Source organism: Vulpes lagopus, chromosome 2 (genome assembly GCF_018345385.1).
Source record: "Vulpes lagopus strain Blue_001 chromosome 2, ASM1834538v1, whole genome shotgun sequence".
NCBI lineage: Eukaryota > Metazoa > Chordata > Mammalia > Carnivora > Canidae > Vulpes > Vulpes lagopus.
This window is the reverse complement of record NC_054825.1, coordinates 67,431,008-67,452,490: the sequence shown is the minus strand read 5'-3', so window position 1 is coordinate 67,452,490 and position 21,483 is coordinate 67,431,008. Positions and strand designations below refer to the sequence as shown.

Below are 21,483 nucleotides of genomic sequence, written 5' to 3'. Positions count from 1 at the left end.
TTTAATTTTTTTCCCAAAATAGTCTCTCAACTGCCCAATCCTGTTTTATACATTTGAAACTTGCACATCTATTTTTACTGAGAAAAATTCAGATTTTGGAAAGTATTGTTGATACCACTGACTTTCAAAAGCTTAGAACAAATGACAGACCAACTACAATGTGCACATTCACAAATATCAAATAACAAAGCTAAAGAAAGAAATCCATTTCCCAATATGAACAAAAATCACATATAATGCAAGTAAACATTTTCAAGAACTGCTTAGGTATTTATAAATTCCACAGTTCTCTTCTAAAGAATCCTACTCATATTTACACCCTAACCATATATATATATATATATACACACACACACACACACAGAGCGTGAGAGAGAGAGAGAGAGAGAGAGACTTAAATTGGATTCAAGTTTACAGTAATTACCGTTTCGCTTACTTCAGTCAAAAATAAGCAAAATGTTCTATAAACCTACATACAAACCATTCATCTAATTTAATAATCTCATGATTAGAACTAAATATCTGAATGACAAAATTTTAGACTAAAGCTTAAACTTACATTAGCAACAAAAATTGTGGAACCAAGTCTACCAGCCTGCAAATTACTGATAACCTCAGGAGGAATGTTTGGATTATTGAGAATGGAAGGTGGTAAATTCATCAACCCCGATCCCATATCGGGTACATGTCCTCCTGGAAATGATCCTCCTGTTCGTTGCAATGCCCTACGAGCATTTTCTCCATCAGGATCCTATAACACACATTGAATGTTAAATACCACTAGATACATCAGTAAATCTGTATCATTAAAATAACAACTTCAAATTCTACAGTAGCTATCCCAACTGGCTCAAATTATTGACCCTCTTGAAGAGTGAGCTTTTTTTTCTTATCCAGAGAATTCAGTCCCATAAAAACCTGTGGACAGACAAAAGATTTCAGTCTCCAGGGGTGTCAATTAAATACCTCTTTCCAATCACTAAAGTCACTTAAGAACTTGAAATTAGTTTAATTTTGCCCTTATACTAGTGTTCAAATATATGACACATATACATAAATATACATAACTCAAAGAGGAACAAAATACTTACTGTTGACTGTTTTCTTTCCAAAATGCCAGTAATGGTGAATTCTCACCACTGGATGCCCAAGGCAATGCCAAACCAGATTAAGTCAAAGCTTTTTAACAGTGGAACAGACTGTTATAAAACCCAGAAATACTGGGGTAAAGGGAAACTATTATAACGTCTAAGCTTCATTCCTGAACAAAATATTATCCATTTTCCAACCTTTTTCCTTCCTCAACAATGATTATGATCTGACAATGGATTATGATCTGAGATGAAGGGGGTTGGGGGATGATAAAGAAAGGCTAAGTGTCAAAAGGAAAAATGATACTAAACACAGCTTTTTAAAAAGTTCATTAAGAGAAATATTTTACCTTTAAACAAAACTAAAAAAGCGAGTTTAAGCTCATCTCCTGTCACTCACTCATCTCACTAGGTGGAATGCAAAAAACAAACAAAAAAACACATAAACATTAATAAGACTATCATCTGCAATACTAAATGATAACGACAAACGTTAACCATCAACTCAACTCTACTAGTCTCAGTCTGGGAATACTAATAAAAAGAAAGTTGGATGACCTTCAGAAATTCTCTTGGAAGGCTGGGAAAACAGAAGGTGAAAAAGTAAATGCAAGAATAAAGGTACACCAGCTTCAAAGTATGTCTTCACCATGAAGAAAAAGAAATACAGACGTAAAGAAATAAATGTTTTGAAAAATGCTATAAAATTTTTAAGTTAATAAATAATACTTTGGGTCTAACTAAAGTTTCAAAAACTTGTACAAATGCAAAATTTAGGATTGTGGTTACCTATGGGAAGGGGAAGATGGGTAGGAGAGATGTATCATAAATTATTAAGATAAGTTGTTTGTCCTTAATATCGTAACAATAAAGCATATTGCTAGGTTTTGATTTGTCTTTTTATATTTGACACGTATATAAATGTGTACACACAAAAATATATATGTATATGTACATATGTACATATGTATATGTACATATACATATAAAACATATATAAAATACAATTTATATAAAGCAAATTACCATAACATAACATGGTTTTTATTCCTCTTTTCCCCTTAGATGACAGCCTTGTAGTCACTACCTGCTATAAGCTTGTAACTGCTACTAACCTCCATTTCAGATAATGAAAAAATGCAATTCTAGTATCTGGTAAGGCATATTGGAAATACATTTTTCCTTAGTATTTTCTCACTAGTAGTTTTACCCCTGAGCTCAGCCACCCATTTGTAAATTAGATATTCCTAGGACAGGAATTTTTATGATATTAATCCAAAAAAGTTAACTGAATAAAGAGTACCTCTCCATTTAGCTAGTCCAAATTCGGTTACTTCTCTCTTAAAAAAAGCTTAAAATGGGAAGTAACCTACATCATTTTGGATCACATAACTCTATACTAGGGTCTCTGAAATATTACTGAGGATATACGATGTGCTAAAACTTAAAATAACACAAATAACATGGGCTCAGCTTGTAGCATAAAAACTACCACATAAATGGCTGGCACAGACGACAACAGTCTAAACTTTCTGTAATTCTCCACTTCCCAGTCAAAATATTTAAGAAGGGAAGGGAGAAGAGGGAAGGGGGAAGGGAACAGAAGGAAAGGAAAGGAAAAGAAAGGAAAAAGAAAAAAGAAAAAAGAAAAGAAGAACAAACCCCCAGACTCAAACAGAATTAGAAGAATTCAGGAGCTTACTCCAATAAAAAGATTTGGGATACTTCTATTTCCTGGTGGCATGGCCTTTAATTTTAAGCAATTATCACCTCATACTCAGGATCAAGAGACCAACAACCAGTAACATTCCCACCTGGGACAGGAATAACAACAATCAATTATTAATACAGCTAACATTTATTATGTAGTTATATACTACTTTGAGCACTGTGCTAAGTGTTTTATATAATAACATCACAATCATAGTAGCTAACATTTATCAAATACTTTACATATATTAACTCTCTGAGTCCTTATAAAACTATCAGATAGCTTCTAATATTATTCCCATTTTTGGTGATAAGGAAACAAAGAAATAGAGAGTAATTAGAGTTAGGCAACTTGTTAAGTAAGTAAAGGTAAGTAGTTTGCCCTAAGTCACAGATTATCTGATACCAGAGCCTGAATTCTTTGCCAAGTTATCTCATTTAATCTTCATAAAAACCCTATTAGGTGAGTACTATCAGTAGTACTATTATACTTACTGAGGTTTAGAGAATAAGTAATATGCCTAGTCACAGAAAGTGACAGAGCTGGGATTCAAATCACTTCTATACCAAATTAAACTGTGACCAACAGTAATGCTCTACTACCAATGACTTGCAAGCTTGCTGGTAGAGACTCTTCAGGGTCCTAAGCACATTCTCAATTATTCGTAATATAGAATTTAGCAAATACATATAACATAACCGGTCTGTGATTAAACTATTCAGATAAGAGTACCAATATGAACTAAAGGAAGACATGAAAATGACTGCTATTCAAACTAATCATTACCAAGGTCAATTACACTTAAGTGTAAATAGTTGCTTATGTTATCTTTTGACCATTCTTTTTTCAACAGATTTATACTGCTATAGTTCCATACAAAGGGAGTATCTCCACTTGAGGGGTTTTCAATTAGTTACAATTTCACTAATAGATTCACAAGTTGTTTTTTTTCTGTTTTGTTTTGTTTTTAATTTTAATCTGACACAGTTTCAGAGTAATTTTCATTAAAAGGGACTATCAATTTTATTCAAATCCATAAGGTATTTGCATTATTAAGCAACTTTTTATTATCAACTACAAGAATATCTATAGTATTTATCAAATTAAGCCACACAATCTAAAAACTGAAAATGTCTATACCGAATAAAGTCACACCTAAGGTTTGCCATCATTAAATGTCTGAATTTTTTTTTTTTAATCATGTATCTGTACTTCTAATAACTTGCGACAAATCAAATACATAGGAAAACTGCTTAACAGCAAATAGGAAAGCATTTACAAGCAAAACTTTCATCAATTATATAATGCTTTCGTAAGCATCTATGCTTAAAAAATAAAAAGAAAAAAAGAAAAAAGTTGCAGTAAGAGAAACATATCCCCAAAGATGAAAATCCAAAGAAAACATGCCCTTATATTCAAAGTTTAAATTATTCCACATATAAGAAATCTTACCTCTTTAATATTCAGCGGTCTTCCACTAAGATCATATTTGTTCATAGTTTCTAGTGCTTTCTTTACAAATTCTTCATCTTTGAATTCAACCACACTTAATGGGGAAAAAAATTATAGGAAATGTTTATATACTAAGTTTTCTTTTTCCCAATTAGAAGTTTAAATTTGACTTGATACTTTAAAAAAAATTCTTACCCACAACCCTATATCCAGGTAGATTTGTCAATATATGCAAAAGAAAAAAAGTTTTAGATCAGTAGATGAAGTTAATGGCAGATTCTAATATTTAAGTCACTAAAAGCAACCAATAACACAATTACATTTTGTATTTTTACACTTCCAGAACACAACAGGCAAGTGACCACAAATTTCCTGTCAACGTTTAAATCCATCTATGTAAGAGAGTAAAATCTAGCATTTAAAAAGCTTGGAACAAATATTTACTTTTAGAGGACTCTTCTTTAAGTTAAGACAAAGTAACATCATCGCACAAATTCAGTAAAAAGTAACTCAAGGAAATAACTGAAGGTTTCAATACACCCATTCTCATGTCGTTAGGAATATTTCCAAAGGATGTATGATGCACGAATTGTTTTTAATGTATATCTTTCAGTTTTATTAAATCAATATAGAAAATAATCTTTTTAACTCAGTTCTCTATTAGACAAAACTGGCTGCACACAATTTAATAGCATCCAGTTTAAATATGTAAAAAAACAACCTATGCTAAAGAAAGAAACTTATAGAATCATTTTAAAAATAATCATGTCATTATTACTGTTTGAAGTGCCATTTGAATGTAGTGACAAAGCTTTTCTCATGCACCCAACTGGTTCTTCCAATATAATTAAACACTGTTTAAAGTTTTCCACTGTATTCTTCAGAATATTGCTTTCTTGTTGCTAAAACTCAAAATCTACTATCAACCAATTCCTTCCATGTCAATTTAATCATCAATGTCATTCATACCAATTGGTCAGAGCACTGCCTCTTATGTAGTCTTGCAGGCTACCAAATTAAGTTCTTCAATGTAAAGTTTCAAACATACATTCTGAATTAACACCTTTAAGCTATGGGCTTCTCATAGAACTCTTAGGGAATATTATCAATTCAGTAACTTTTAAAATATCCTTGAAGACATCAAAACACAACAAAAAAAAAATCCTATATTAAAATCTGTTGGTTAAGAAGAAGCATTACCTTAGAGCATTAGAAAAGTGAATGCCCTTTATGAAACCCATCCCTTCCAGGCAGCTAGTTTGGTTTGGATAAGTGTCAGACTTGCTAGTATAAAGCCTCAAATCTTGCATAATAAAGTAAAGCAAAATGAAACTTAAGTTTCCAAAAACTGGTACAAATATTATACAAAAAAGTAAACTGCTGAGGAACTTTTAAACCTCAAGCAGATTATTGCCCACAGCACTTACCCTTGATTTTCCTTCCGCATCCTTAAAGAGCTCCACGTATGTAACCTCACCAACTACATAAGACATACAAAAGGAAGATACCAAGAAACAATACATTTAAACACCAGTATCTTGCTTTACTGCACACCTGTGCACAACTCTACAGAAAAGCACCTATTATTCACCAACAATCAAAACCAGACCAACATACCTCCTATCAATGGCTATGTAAATTTAACTAATTTTCTAAAATGTACATCATCCACTTTCTCTAAAAAAAAAAAGCTAACAACCATATTAACCTAATTCATGCTACAGATCATATTTTGGCCAGCATGATATAGTTGGTGAACAAATACACATATACATAACAAATGGTCCCTTAGCCTGTCATATTAAAAACATCAACATTAACACTTTTCAAATAACTTTGGTCGCCTACACACAACAGCTGTTTTAAGGTGACTTTCTACCTGAATGTCTTCAATCATGTTTGCCATCAGTAAACTAAATTTACAAGTCATGCTTCACAGCAAGCCACACACTTTCTAAATAAAGTCAATAAATAAAACCAATCAAATAGTTGTCACCTTACAACAGATACACCAATGCAAATTTTTTTTTATTTATTAGAAGAGATCAGCCTCAAAGCCAAGTACATAGTTTGCAGGACTGTTGAAACTCAATTTTTCAAGAGATAACAAAACTAACTTTTACAAGATCAAATATTAAAATTATTTTTCCCCAAAACCAACCATGTATATAAAATGAAGGTTTTCAGGTTATTCTAAAAACAAAACTGCAACAGCAGTAACGCAATTTTAATATAGAACTGCAGAGACAGCATCATGGCATTCATGACAATGCAAACAAAATGAACTCCACAGCCAGATTCCAGACTCCACCAAGAAAATAACAAAACAGCTTTTGGAAAAAAATAATCAGACCTTATTATTCATACTTTAACACGCTAAATGTATTACTTAACTAGTGCAATAGTCCTTTAAAAATCTATAAAAACTTCAACTAGACAAAGCAATCTCTTTAACAATGTTCTTGGTGGCATGCATATGCTGGCTCACACTATACCACTAAAATGGGAAAAAAAATAACTTCATTTATCCATATGACTTTGTAATGAAATTGTGTCAAGTGAAAGAAGAGGAAAAGATTAATTCGAGCGTCAAGAAATAAACAAAAATCAATTTTTTGAGTCTGTGTGGCTCAGGGGAATAAAAAACACGTTTGCTTAGTTCCCTCCCCCTTCTATATGAAGATTACCCAACAGTGGGTTTATCAGGGATGGTTACCTTTTTCTCTCATTAGATCTTTAATAGCTTGCCATTTCATGTCATATGGGATGTTGCTAATGAAAACTCTGTTTCGATTTGGACCCTTCTTTTCCCCAGTGCCCGAATTTTTGTCTTTTGAATAAGGATGAAATCTATTGGCCTTCTTATTTCCTGAAGATTTTTCTTTTAATTCAGATTTATCTTCTTTGACTGATTCATCATTCTCCCTATGAATTAAAAACAAAACAAGAAGAAAACCTCAGTCATGTTTCTAATAATAGAAGCCTACATTACATAAATATTTTATACTTATCACTTCACTTCACAAAACTCTCCGTTAAGTTAGACCTTAGCAAAGCTGCTGGAGAGTCAGCTTGCTTGCTTTTGAAATTACCCAGTGCCATTTCAAAGCAAGGATTTGGGCATCTTACCAAACTTCTCATTTAACAATCCTTCTTTTTCCATATTAAATAGCTGCAGCATCCAGTCTCCCAGCTTCTCCCATCATACTACTTAATAAATATTAAAAGAACTTAACAATAGGGGAAAACGAGTGATTTTATTCCTATAGTAAAGATATCTGCCTTCTTTAAAGAAGCATTAACTCCGGCAGCCCAGGTGGCTGGCTCAGCGGTTTAGCACCGCCTTCAGCCCAGGGCCTGATCCTGGAGACCTGGGATTGAGTCCCATGTAGGGTTCCTGCATGGAGCCTGCTTTTCCCTCTGCCTTGTCTCTGTCTGCCTCTCTCTCTCTCTCTCTCTCTCTCTCTCTGTGTCTCTCATGAATAAATAAAATCTTTAAAAAAGGAAGCATTAACTTTCTGAACTTCAATCAGAACCCTATACTTTACTTTGCAAAGGATACCCTGAAAAAAGTTTATCTCCTCAAGCTTAACAATTTCACAAAACTTTTCTCCTCCTTGCTTAAAAACATAACTAAAATACATAGCTATACTGATGTGTCTATATATGCATACACTCCCATATGACTCTTGTAAATTTTTTCTATTCTCAATTTTGATCACCATAATTACTTGTGAAGTATTCTAATATTTTCATACTCAATATTTTCTGTATATTAATCTATAAACTAGGATAGCGTACTTCACAGAATCATATAATTTTTACTGGAAGTTATTACACAGAAGGTAGTATGGAGAGGAGATGGGTAGTAGTACTTGAAGGCAGCACAAATCAGAATTTTATAAATCTACTTTTTAATGAGACTCTACTGGAAAACTATTTAAATCATAAGACTGCAATCACAATATAACTATATGACGTTACCCACCAACCATGTGTAAGTATACGCTTAAAGTAAATCCTACAGATAAAAATCTGGATATAGATTTTTAAAATGCAATTTACTTTTTGAAAGGAATCTTTTTTTTTTAACAGAATAACAATACGCTTCCTTTAAATTATTAATTATTCTAGTGAATCTAAAACTATTTAATTAAAACTTCAATTTAAATTCCATGGAATGCCTGGGTGGCTCAGCCTGTTAAGCATCCCATTCAATTTCAGCTCAGGTCATGATCTCAAAGCCCAGGGTCCGGCTCCACACTGGGCATGAAGCCTGCTTAGAATTCTCTCCCTCTTAAAAAAAAAAAAAAAAAAAAAAAAAGAATTCTCTCCCTCTTCCTCTGTACCTCCATGACTCCCCAGCCCCTGCTCTCCCTCCTCATCTCTAAAAATATAAAAAATAATATAATTTTCCACAAACATGTATTAATAAAAATCTCTGGGAATGACATTCAGAATTCCAAATCTCTTAAAGCTTCCTAGATTATGCCAACAATGAACCAGGCTTCATAATCCAGGCTCTAATTTATCTTCTAGGCCAAGCAATTGTGGGAACCTATACACTGTAGGGGTCCACACACACTTTTTATTGTGGTCATCTGTTCCAGGATACACTGAACTTCCTAGGCACTACTTTTCTGAGCAGATAACAACACAGCCGTAAATATACTACATAAAACTCTGTAAGAACAAAAACTATCTGCATTGGTATTAGTAGCATCTAGCACTGTGACTGCACATGTCACTCAATAAATATTAATTTTTGACTGAATGAACAGTCAATTAAGAACCCATTCTCATCAGGGCACAGATGGTGCTGCTGTCTGCCAGAAAAACTGCTAAAATCAAGGAAGAGACATTAGGGTCAAATTTGCTTTGCCACCTTTTCAGACCTTGACAGGTGCACCTTCACTGTCAAACAACTTCCCTCATCAGAAATGGCACAATCTAGAAGTGGTCTTCACAACTGCCCAACTCCAGCAAGTACCTACCTGTCTGAACAGTGCGCTACTTCTGCAAATGGAAGGAAGCAGCCAAAAGGTACAAAGGCCTTTTCTCTGGTTTTTAAGTAAGATACAAGAACTCTTCTTTTTCGTCCCCCAAGGAACTCATTTACATAGTAGACAGAATTAATGTTTTTAAAATCACCAAGTCTCTGTTCAGGTAAATAGACATCTATATAGTCTCTAGCTCAATATGCCTTCTCTTCCCTATTTTCTTCCTGGTTGAAACCAATTATGAAAACTGTGCAAATTTCTGAAATACTATGTTCTTCTATTCTTATATGAATGTTTGTTTGCTTACAACAATCTGATAATTCCATTAGAAAGCAATGATATTATTATATAGGGTAGGATACCCTCTCTAAAATATTTATTTCAATGATGACCAGAGAGCAATTTCTTCAAGTTTTCCCCAATTAGCGACATATTAAATAAAGATAACTGCTACACTGCTCATCTAGAATGCATAAATTATCTATGGAAAGCAGATCAGTTTAGTGGCTAGAGATATTATTATCTGATTATTAAGAAAATAAGCTTTAATTATTCAATTCCTAAACTCTTTTTAACGTCATAAATACACTATGGAATAATTCAGATACATGCGAAAACTCTTAGAGAAATGATGCTACATAGTATTAAATATTGGCACTATATCCAGAATTCCTTGTAATAATGCCCGAACCATTCATTCCTAATGCCCTTGAAATAAAGACTGTGACTATTTTAAGTCACAAAAATGTTATCTATTCTTAGGATGGAATTATGCCTACCCAAATAATAAATTTCTGAAAAGTCAATATTCAACACCAAATAATGAAACACAGTTTTAATATGATTTACAAAGAGTGCTTTAGTATGAGATCTAAAATTATGCGCAGTTCTTTATTCCGAATATAAAAAATATTACTCCACCTCACTTCGCTTCACGCTAAATGCTTAGGATCTTACGCAATATTTTATACCCTAATGTAACTCTCAATCTTCAAAATACAGTGTTACTTAATTACACAGAAATAATGAAGAGTTGTAACAATACTGCTATTTTTCCTCCTCTTTCACTTAAGGAGAATTGGCCTACCACTTTGGCATAAACAAAAAGACTAAACCTAGGAAGACATCTTTAACTTCTCAAAAGATGCGAACATGCCCACGAAATCCTCTGTGCGTAAGTGTCATGATCATAGAAGTTCACGTCTGCACTTCTTACATAAATTTACTGGACCTTTTTACGTATAAGGCCTTGGGGATACAAAGATGAATAAGACATAGTGGTTTCCATCCTCAGTGACTATGGATTAACCTCAGAAAAGTCATTTTAATCTTGGCAGGTGGCACCCTGCTCAATGTTAAGTAATACATATTTTACATTCACATACTGTGAATTCTTATCCTTAAAAATGTAAGGTAATCAAATCAAAAGTTATGTGTTGGATTGTTAACTACTCCAGTTGGTTCATAGGGTCAAATAAAGGTTGTTAGGTTGATGCAGGTAAATGTCCCCAGTGATTCAGCATGAGCGACCCATGCTGGACCACTGTATGGTTCTCATGGAACCTACAGTACAAGAAACCCTTGGGAATAAATTTGCATCTTTACTCAACTTTTGGGAAAAAAGAGTGAGAGTTGAATTATAAGTAACATGAAAAGCACCTCCATTTGTACTTACTAGTAACATTTCTTAACTTCACTTTATATTCCCCCCTTCTTCAATTAGAAGTGAGAGATTCTTTTCGTCGGAAAGAATCGTAGGAAAAACCGTAGGAAAAAATCTCTCCTCTCCTGTCCAGCTAAACCACAATGAGACTTTCAAAGGGATTAGAGACTTTCAGATCTGGGAGGTTTAGATGCCAGCTTTATCTGTACTGACACTATTATAGTAATCACACCCAAGTATAGTAGGGCTTCTCTCTGTAATTCAAGGCTGTACTTCTTGTTCAGGAGAATAGGGTGGCAAGTCCATGTTTGATATAAACAAAAAGCACGTACTTTATCATTCCAATGCTTTCTCTTCAAATTTATGATGCCAAATCCCAGAGAGCCAACATTTTGGCAGGCATGGTAGAAAGTGCTCACTTTCCAGCTGCTCCGTTCCTGAGGTGCACCACTTTGCACCTAGGAACAAATTCCACGGAGGTCGAATCTCTTCTACCCGCACCTCTATTCTGCCTGGAAGATGCAATCTATCCTATTCAAACCCAACTGAAAACAAGAGGGTTCTAAGTGAGCTGGGAGAGCTACCTCATCTGCCCTCAACCCCTACACCAACTAGTTCAGGTCTTACCCTCCTGCTTCAAACATTTCAGACACACACACACACACACACACAAAAGAACACTTTTCTTTCCTATTTTAGGGTGACCGTGTATGTTCACCGCTCTCTACTCTGAGGCACAACTGAAGAGAAGGAAAAGGGTGTTTTTTTTTTTTTTTTTTTTTTTGGCTAAATTATTAACAGGCTTTCAGCTCCAAGTTTAAAGAGCTGGGCACCTGCAAAAGAATGCCTGATTCACATCACCTGTACAACAAGAACAATGGGGAGCGTGTTTCCTTATAAACTAGAAATCATGGATTCGACCCAACCAAATTCTTTATAAGCACTGGTGACAGGGGCAATCCTAAAAGCGGCGGGCTTTCTTCAATTTTTAAACCACCACGACCAAAAAAAAAAAAAAAAACTTAGTTTACCATTTTACCAAAATCAAGAACAAACCGTCACGCAGTGAGTTCTTTAAAAAATAATAATAATAACCTGTATGGCTGGCCTACAAACGCCTGCGGGGGCGGGAGGGGTGGGTGGCAAAAGGCACCACGCACGTCTTCCTTGGGAACAACCTCTTAACCAACGCAGGAATGACACCATGGATTCGGGCGAACCGCACATTATTAGACCCCCCCCCTTGGTATATATAATCCGTTCGGAAAATAAGATCATACTTTGGAACAAGCAGCGGCAAACACCGAACTTACAAAGCTCGGGATGAGGCCGGGAGGTGGGGGGGGGGGGGGGGGCTCTTCCTTTGAAACGCGCTCCCCGTAGTCAGGAGGAAATGCCCGATGATGTCATCCCTAGTTACTCCCTAGTGATGAGCACCAACCGCACGGCTGGGCTTTAAAAGGGGGACCATCTGCCCGCGGACGGCGGCCGCGCGGCTCGCTCCCAGGCTCTCCCGCCCAGGCCCGGGAAGAACGCGCGACCCGCGGTCTCGGGCCGGCCCCGGGGCCCCGCGCGCGGCGGGGGGGGGGGGGGAGCCCGGGGGGGGCCCGGCTCGCACCTGCGCGCCCTCGCCCTCGCCCTCGCCCACGCCCACGCCCACGGCCGCGGAGGCGGCGGCGGCGGCCCCTCCCCAGGCCCCGGGCCCCGGGCCGGCCCTGACCCCCGCCCCGCCGCCCCACTCGCACTCGCCCCGGCCCCCGGAGGAAAAGACAATACATTTTAACGCCGTTGGAGCTGCTGCTGCTGCTGCCGTGCTGCGGCGGCTGCTTCTCCGGCTCCGGCGCGTGCGGGTCTCGCCGCGGCTCGCCCGGCTGCTCCACGGGCGGCTGATGCGGGCCGTCGTCGCCGGCGGCCCCGAGCACCTCGGGCTTGTCGGCGTCCGCCATCCCGCCGTCGCTGCCTCCGCCTCCGCCGCGGCCGCCTGCGCGGAGGGGCTCCGAGCGCTGCAATGGCGGCGGCCGGGGAAGCGGTAACGGATCCCGATTTGAAAAGGCCCCGAGCGCTCAGCGGCCCGGATCTCGCGAGAACCGGCCGGAGCCGGGAGACTAGGCGAGGGTGTGAGCCGGGCGCGGGGGGTGGGCGTGCGGGGGGGGGGGGGGAGGGGGAGGGGGCGGGGGGGGGCGGCGGGGCCGCAGCCCGCCCTGCGCGAGCCCGCGGGCGGCCCGACGTGCCCAGAAGCCCCCGCTGCGGCCCTGCTCTGCCCGCCCGCCCGCCTGCCGCTCGACGCCCCCTGGGGTCTCCGCGTACAGCGGTCGGCCCCGAGGCTAGAAGTCCCTGGAGCTCCGGAACCCGCACTGCTCAATCCATTCCTGGGATGGGGCAGTTTAAAGAAGCACATACCCTTTGCATCTCTAAAGACGTCTGCAAATCTTCAGACTCACACCCCTCCCCCTCTTAGAAATCCTTTGAATAATGCAAATAAATCACTTGCTACTTCAAAGCCTAGGCACTCTGTGGACGTCCGATATACAGTTATTGACGACAGGTTGCAATTCACCAAAATGAGTAGCTTTGGATTTCTTTGCATTCCGCTTGTTCTTAAGACAGACGCTTTAGAACTCAGCTATCAGCTTCCAAAAAGAAGGCTGAAGTTTTTGAATTCTCTGGGCAGCAACCAATGAGGAGAATCTATAATTTTGATAAGAAATCTTCTGCTAGACTGGCTGATAGTGGACATTTTGGCTTGGAGTTGTGTTTATTTTACGTTGATGAAAATCACATTCGAAGCGGTTATGGGCTTTCAAACATTTGATTACCATATGGAGTTTTAAAATATACTCATAGATTTTCCCAAATATGAAAAAGTAACCCGTTGAACATAATCAACTACTAACTCCTGAAGACTGTGATAATATTTCACATTCAAATAGCCTTTGTCAGCTGAGAAGTTTAAAGACCTTCTCAAATGTTTCTTTTAATAAAGAAGCAAACCTGTATGGTTTACGTGCTTTGCAGAGTTTCACACACACATTAGTAGTAAAGTGGTAGTTAGAAACTAACATTCAGGGACACCTGGGTGGCTCAGTGGGTGAGCATCTGCCTTTGGCTCAGGTCATGATCCAGGCGTCCTGGGATGGAGCCCCACATCCAGCTCCCTACAGGGAGCCTATTTCTCCCTCTGCCTATGTCTCTGCCTCTCTGTGTGGAAGGAAGGAAGGAAGGAAGGAAGGAAGGAAGGAAGGAAGGAAGGAAGGAAGGAAGGAAGGAACTAATATTCAAGTAATATATAATTTCCTCATTTCCCCCTGTTCTTTGACATTTAAATTATGTAGATTTCTGCCGTCGACCAAAAAAAAAAAAAAAAAAGGATCTTAGAACACCTGATCCAATATCAGAAAAGTTGAGCTACTTCATCAAACATGCACACATAAAAATCAGAACAGTTTTAGTCATGAGGAGCACACTGGGTAAAATACTGTTGTCTTGGGTGCTAAGAACATTATTTCATAAACACATATATGCTGTTGTAGTTGCTGCATGAACTACTTCTTGGTCAATTCCAAGACTTAGCATTTGGAATAAGAGAAAGGCATTGGATTTTGATACAGAAAACCTGGGTTACAATCCCAGCTCTGCCACTTTCTGCCTGTAACTCCTTGGGCAAGTCACTTCTCAATCTTTCTGTAATAAATAACAGTGATAATACCTACTTTACAGGATTAAGGTGAGAATTAAAAGAAAGCACTTTATGTAGGGCAAAGTGCTATATGAATATAAAGTAGAATTACAATTCCCTCTCAAGGCTGAGCAGGGTTTAGTCAAAGAGAAGTCAGGTGATTTTCCCATAGAACTGAATTATAAGTACTTTCAAAACATTCATTACCCTCTATTATTCTTTTGCTACAGTTGAATTTAATGATGAAAACATAATCGTGCTGTCCCTAATACAGTATATTCTTGCAAAATCTTTCAATAAATCGAATTTAATATTTTTAAGAGACTTTATGCTTAAAAGAGAGTAGTAGGCACATGAGAAATATGAAAAATGAGTATGGCACTATTGGGAGAGAAAATTTATAAAAAGCACTATTTGAGTGCTATAATAGAGATAAGTGTGAAACATAATTAAAAATTTATTTCCAAAAAAAATTTATTTATGAAAACAAGAGACTGACCTACTTACTGTAGTGTGCTAATTAAAATATTCCATTAAAATATTTTTCTTGATTGCTGAGTTTTTTGCCTCTCAAAATGCTGTGCCTAAGACAAATACTTCTCTCACTGTATCTAACTTAGTCCTAGTTCTAATAAATGCAACAACAGGCAGAGGTAATTCCTGCAGAGGGATTGATGAACATTTCATAGAAGAGCTAGAGCTTTAAAAGATGGGGAGAATTGGGGATCCCTGGGTGGCTCAGCGGTTTAGTGCCTGCCTTCAGCCTGGGGCGTGATTCTGGGGACCCGAGATCGGGTCCCACGTCAAGCTCCCTGCATGGAGCCTGCTTCTCCCTCTGCCTGTGTCTCTGCCTCTGGCTCTCTCTGTGTCTCTCATGAGTAAATAAATAAACTCTTAAAAAAAAAAAAAAAGATGGGGAAAATTGGGACAGCTTCTAAAGAGAAAATGATGAATACTATTCCATCAGACTGCTCTATAGATGTTTCCTTCCTCTCTTATTATCAATATTATACTTACCTTAGTTAAATCTGCAAAAAATAAAAAAAAATGTTAACATTCTATTGATACAGGGGCACCTGGGTGGCTCACTGGGCTCAGGTCATGATCCCAGAGTCCTGGGATTGAGTTCTCTGTCAGGCTCTCTGCTCAGCGGGGTGTGTGCTTCTCTGTCTCACTCTTCCTCCGCCTGAAATAAATAATAAAATAAAATAAAATAAAATAAAACCTATTGCTACATTCTATTTCTGTGCTGTTCCTTTTCCTTCCTTCCTTCCTCTGCTTTTTTTTTTTTGTCTATGTATACTACTGAAAAATTCGTGAGTAATACTTTAGTTTTTATCTTCTTACAATTTCCACTGCAAATGTTATTATTTGCAATTGCACAAAATGTATAACTGGTACAACTTCTCATAACCACTTAATTTTCTTTCTTACGAATTGGAGTGTGTGTGTGTGTGTGTGTGTGTGTGTGAAAATGGGGTTGGGAGGGTCGATTGAAAGAGGCCATTACACATATCTGGAAACTTAACCCTAAAATTCCAGAATATTTTCAATCAACACTTTAATATGTATTATTTAGTAATTGTGTTCACCTGCTAGTAACAGAGACTAGAAATAATAGTCTTAAAATAGAAGTTACTACTTTCTTAAGTAAAAGTGGTGCGAAAGTAGGCATTGCAGAGCAGGTATGGTCATCATGGGCTCGGGTTCCTTCTAAATCTTTCACAATCTTTGCATGTGGCTTCCATTCTTAGGATTGCCCTGTGGCCCAAGATGGCTACTGGAGATCTATGCATCTTGTCTTCACTGGAGGCCAGAAGCAGTCCAGAAAAGAGGGATCCTATCCCGAAGTCTCAAACAACACTCCAGCTCATCAGTCAAAACTTGGTAATATGATGCATTCACCTATAGGGAAGGTGGGCAAAGAATTTCTCAGTTGGCCTCACTGCCCACAGTTCTGTTACCAAAGAAGAGAATGGAGTGGCAACTCAGATAGGATCACCCTTTTATTTTTCTTTTAAAGATTTTATTTACTTATTCATGAGAGACACAGAGAGAGAGAGGCAGAGACATAGGCAGAGGGAGAAGCAGGCTCCTTGCAGGGAGCATGACAGAGAGAGAGAGAGAGAGAGAGAGGCAGAGACACAGGCAGAGGGAGAAGCAGGCTCCATGCACCAGGAGCCTAACGTGGGATTCGATCCCGGGTCTTCAGGATCGCGCCCTGGGCCAAAGGCAGGCGCCAAACCGCTGCGCCACCCAGGGATCCCTCAGGCATCCCCTTTTAATTTGTTTTGAAGAATTGCAGGCAAAGAGCAGCCCTGGTGGCCCAGTGGTTTGGCGCCGCCTTCAGCCTGGGGCCTGATCCTGGAGACTCGGGATCAAGTCCCATGTCTGGCTTCCTGCATGGAACCTGCTTCTCCCTCTGCCTGTGTCCCTGCCTCTCTTTCTGTGTCTGTCATGAATAAAAATACATAAAAATTTTTTAAAAAGAATTGGAGGCAAATGTCAACAATATGAAGTCAGCAGAAAGTATAGTATGATTTTTAAATCAATTTACTTGGCTTTATAAAATTAAATGGCTGAATTTGGAGCTGTTAAGTTTCCACACTTTAAAGAATTGAAACCCAAAAAGGATTTAAACTTTAAAAAATGCTATGGGTTATATCTGAGATCCATATATAGTTCTGTTTTTCATCATGGAAGTTCATTCTATGATGAAATGTGAATGTCAGTTATTATCTTTAGAAAAAGTATGGGGGAGAAAAGTTTGGATTTATTCTGATAGTGAACTACTTACTATTTCTTTTCTCTCTCTCTCTTTCATTGTTTTTCTCTCTCTCTTCCTGCCCTCCCTCATTCTATTGCTTTGCTTAATTTAGGAGTCTAATTTTCCCATTTAGCATTCTAAAAATATATCCTAAGGAAAGGTCCCTATGAACTAAATGAAACTTAGAATTGAGGCAATTATCTAAATAATCCAGGCAGAAATCCCACTTTCCCCTCTATTATTCAAATAACTCAGATAATACCAAGGGTTTTGCTTGAATTCCTTAGATAACTGTTTCATTTTTCAACTTTACAATGCCAGGATTATCACCCAATAACAGATTTAATTTTGATTTTTGTAAGCAATATTTGGACATTTTTTTCTTTGAAGACTAAAGGCCCCTTAACTCCTAGACATTTACTTGTCTCAATTTTTGTCTACTTACTAATTTCCTAAATCATCCTGCCTTTTCTTCAATCTCATTCCAGTAACTCCATTAAAAAGCGGATCAGAAGAGCCAATTTACCTCCTTCCTTCCGTATAGGCATAGTTGCTCCCTCCTTTTTAATAATCCCATGAACTGGGCTTCCTCTGTCCAAAGCAGTGGGTACTATATGATAACATTTTTAATTATTCTAGGTTTAGTCCAAATCTAAAGAGTATTAATGAAAATGATTTTAACAAATATTGTTTTTCATTTAAATAATTGCCTTTTTTAGAACAATTATTCTCAATTTTCAATTACAGCATTTGGAAGGGAAAATAGATTTCTTATAGTGATGAATAATAAGATTTAATCCACATGCCATCCTGCACATTTGAAGGTAATCCTAAAATGGTGGTGATAGAACAACTAACATAATCCATATTCATCTCCTTGTTTGATAATAGGAATTTATTTAAGGTGACTATGAAAATTGATAAAAGCCCCTATTCCCTAGCCTCACTGGCAGCTCTGCATGGCGAAGTGACTATTTATGGCCAGTAAAATCTAAACAAAAATGTTGTGAGGACCAAATAGGCCTTAGAAAGAACTGACTTAACTGGAAGAATAGCTCTTTTGTCGTTGCCTTCTGCTGCTGGCTGGCTTGAAATGAAGGAATGATGTCTGTAGCAATAGAAACCATGTTTGACCATGAAGTGACCTTGTGATTGGAAACTAAGTGCTGAGGATGATGGAACAGGAAAATAGACTAATAGATTAATCAGCCCATCTTTAGATAGGGACACTAACAACCCTCACATTCCAACCCAAAACTGTTTTCAAGAGGAGGAAATAAATTTCTATCCTAATTAAATTGCTATCATCTGGAGTCTTTCTCATATACAGCTGAACTTAATCCTGATGATCAGTATTTTTATTGAAATGATGGAGTTGCTTCAATAGTTCCTTCTACACTATGGTCACACAACACTACTTACAAAAAATTTTTTTTTCTGAAGACATCATTTACATTGTTTTTTTGTTTGCTCCTTTGCTTTATGGTTTAGAACACTACAAATTTCCTATCTGGTATTCATTCTCCCTTTTTACCTTACTGACAGAACCACACTTTTGTTTAGAGTAGCAATGTGCCCAGCTTCCCTTTGGAAACCATGAGAGAATAGGAATGAGGACAAAAGCCACAGCTAAGGATGATAGATCAGAAAAATAGGGGACTGAAACACTTATGACCTTACAGAGCCATGGTAAAACTCAGGCTGCCTACATCCAAACTTCTTATTTGGGGAGAAAAAGAACTCCCTTTGCCTTAGGCATTGCCATTGAATTTCTGTTATCTCAGTTTCATGAAACTGAACAGAATTCAAAAATCCTATTGTTTTGCAACCCCTTTTAACAAGGGACACACCATTCCTGATGGCTGTTTATGAGCCTAATTCATTGGAAATAGTGGTTTTTCAGTAGTATACAAATGTGGTACATTTTTTCATAATGTATTACAGAATGGTAAGCTGGAGTGGTTTCATGTCATTACATTTCCATTCACAAACTAAACATGCTAAAAACATTAGCCAAAATCCAGCCAAACACAGTTGGTATTTCATGTAGGATTTAATGCGCAGAGATGTAGAGGGGGGATGGGGAAACCAAGGTCTAGGAGCTATTGCTAGGGTTTGAAAAATTAGGAAGAGCAGGAATCATGGAGTATCTCTCCAATGATCTTTGTCCCTGTGGCAGCAAGGTAAGTCTCAGAGCTTCCTGACATCCCAAAACTGCTGGTATTACACCTCATCTGCCACTTGTTGATAACTATAAGGTTACTGCTGCTGAGATTAGTGATTTCTTTTTCTTTTCCTCCTCTTAAATTTTACACCAGTGCCTCTCCTTGGTAGAATTTAGTTTGGAGTACTACTGACCACAGAATCTGAGAAATATCTCATACAGGGAGAGAACATAGAACGATGAGGACGGTGCTGGATATCAATAGGCAATATTTGGCACAATGTCTAAGCCATTTGGCATACATTCTGAGGTACCCCAAAACAAAACAGAATTATTATGTCCATTTTTTCATCAATTCATTCATCGATTCATTCATTGTATCTGTTAAATTTAGAAATGTCTGTGCCTCTAAATAAGATTGAATATGTAGAAATATTTATCATGATATTACTCTTGATTTCATCAACAAATCCCAGTTGTAAGTGCCTTGAGCTATCCTTCAGATTATTAGGGAAACTGCATGGTAGTAATGTCAAGGTCATTGTTTGATAGCCCCAAAGTCATTGAGGAAATGTAGGTTTACATAAGTGTCCATTTACTTCAACCTAGATTTCTACATCTAGACTCCTAATATTTCTGGAAACCAGTGTCAAAACTATTTCTGAAAAATCAGACCTTATTCTTCCCAACTATTTATTGCTTTGAGCATCATCTAAGAACAGTCAAATAAGAGCTACTATATATAGAAAGAGATTATGTAAAAAATTACTAAAATTAATCAGTCCTCAAAATATTCTCCTTAAAATTTTCATACTTTCAGGTATTCTTTTATGCACTAGTCACTAACTTCAACTTTTTTTACTGACTTTTAGGTAATATTGAAAGATAAGGCCCATATGTAAGCCTTTCTAATTATCTTCGATAGTTGCCTAAAATGAATTTATATCTTACTAAACATTCATTCAGTTCAGTTTTGCTTAGAATATGAGAAGTGTGAGTTTTATTTGGCTAGCTTCATTTTAGAAATCTGATATCAAGTATGCAAGTATTTCTTCTTTAACAATGCACACATTTCTGAGGGGAAAACAACTCTTGTTTTACAAAATTATCCCCTAGAAATAACTCGCCACTTCAAAAAATGAAAAGACAGACTAGGAGGAAATCTTTGCAAAACATGTATTTTATGAGACTGCAAAACTCAATGATAAGAAAACCAATCACCCAATTAAAAAGTGAAAAAAGAGCAGCCCTGGTGGATCAGTGGTTTAGCGCTGCCTTTGGCCCAGGGCCTGATCCTGGAGTCCCGGAATCGAGTCCCACATCGGGCTCCCTACATGGAGACTGCTTCTCCCTCTGCCTATGTCTCTACCTCTCTCTCTCTGTGTCTCTCATCAATAAATAAATAAAATCTTTTTTTAAAAAAAAAGTGAAAAAAGATCTGAATAGACATCTCACCAAAGAAGATATAAAGATGAAAAACAAGCAGAAGATGTTTCATATCTCGTATCATTAGAGAATTGAAAATTAAAACAATGAGATACCATAACATAGCCACTAAAATTGCCAAAATCCAAAACATTGACAGTACCAAATGCTGATGAAAAATGTGAAGCAACAGGAGCTCTCATTCATTGCTGGTGGGAATGCAAAATGGTACAGTCACTTTAAAGGGTAATATAGCAGTTTCTTACAAAGCTAAACATAGTCTTACCATTCAACCCAGCAATCTCACTCTTAGGTATTTACCAAAATGAGTTGAAAATTTATGTTCACACAAAAACCTGTACATGAATGATTACAGCATGTTTATTCATAATTTTCAAATATTGGAAGCAACCAAATGCCCTTTAGTAATTGAATGACTAAACTGTGGTATATCCATCTAGTGAAATGTTGCTAAGCAATAAAAAGAAATGAGCATCTAGCCATGAAAAGTCAAAGAGGAACCTTAAATGCATA

At 37.5% G+C, this 21,483-nt stretch overlaps 1 protein-coding gene across 5 annotated transcripts in view; it reads right to left on the bottom strand.

Moving 5' to 3' along the window:
• MYEF2 (myelin expression factor 2) overlaps nt 1-13,346 on the bottom strand; it is a 33,684-nt gene extending 20,338 nt beyond the window's left edge. For 2 of the 5 annotated variants that reach the window (XM_041744428.1, XM_041744431.1), the window contains exons 1-6: nt 12,694-13,343; nt 6,971-7,179; nt 5,682-5,734; nt 4,450-4,457; nt 4,255-4,348; nt 560-751 (exon numbers count right to left, since the gene is read on the bottom strand). In XM_041744428.1, coding sequence (XP_041600362.1) covers nt 560-751; nt 4,255-4,348; nt 4,450-4,457; nt 5,682-5,734; nt 6,971-7,179; nt 12,694-12,863 — 726 coding nt within the window. In that variant the 5' untranslated portion in view covers nt 12,864-13,343. Of the gene's footprint in view, nt 1-559; nt 752-4,254; nt 4,349-4,449; nt 4,458-5,681; nt 5,735-6,970; nt 7,180-12,693 lie in introns of all 5 variants that reach the window. The other 3 variants (XM_041744430.1, XM_041744432.1, XM_041744429.1) reach the window with 3 other exon arrangements.
• Nucleotides 13,347-21,483: the final 8,137 nt, after the last annotated feature.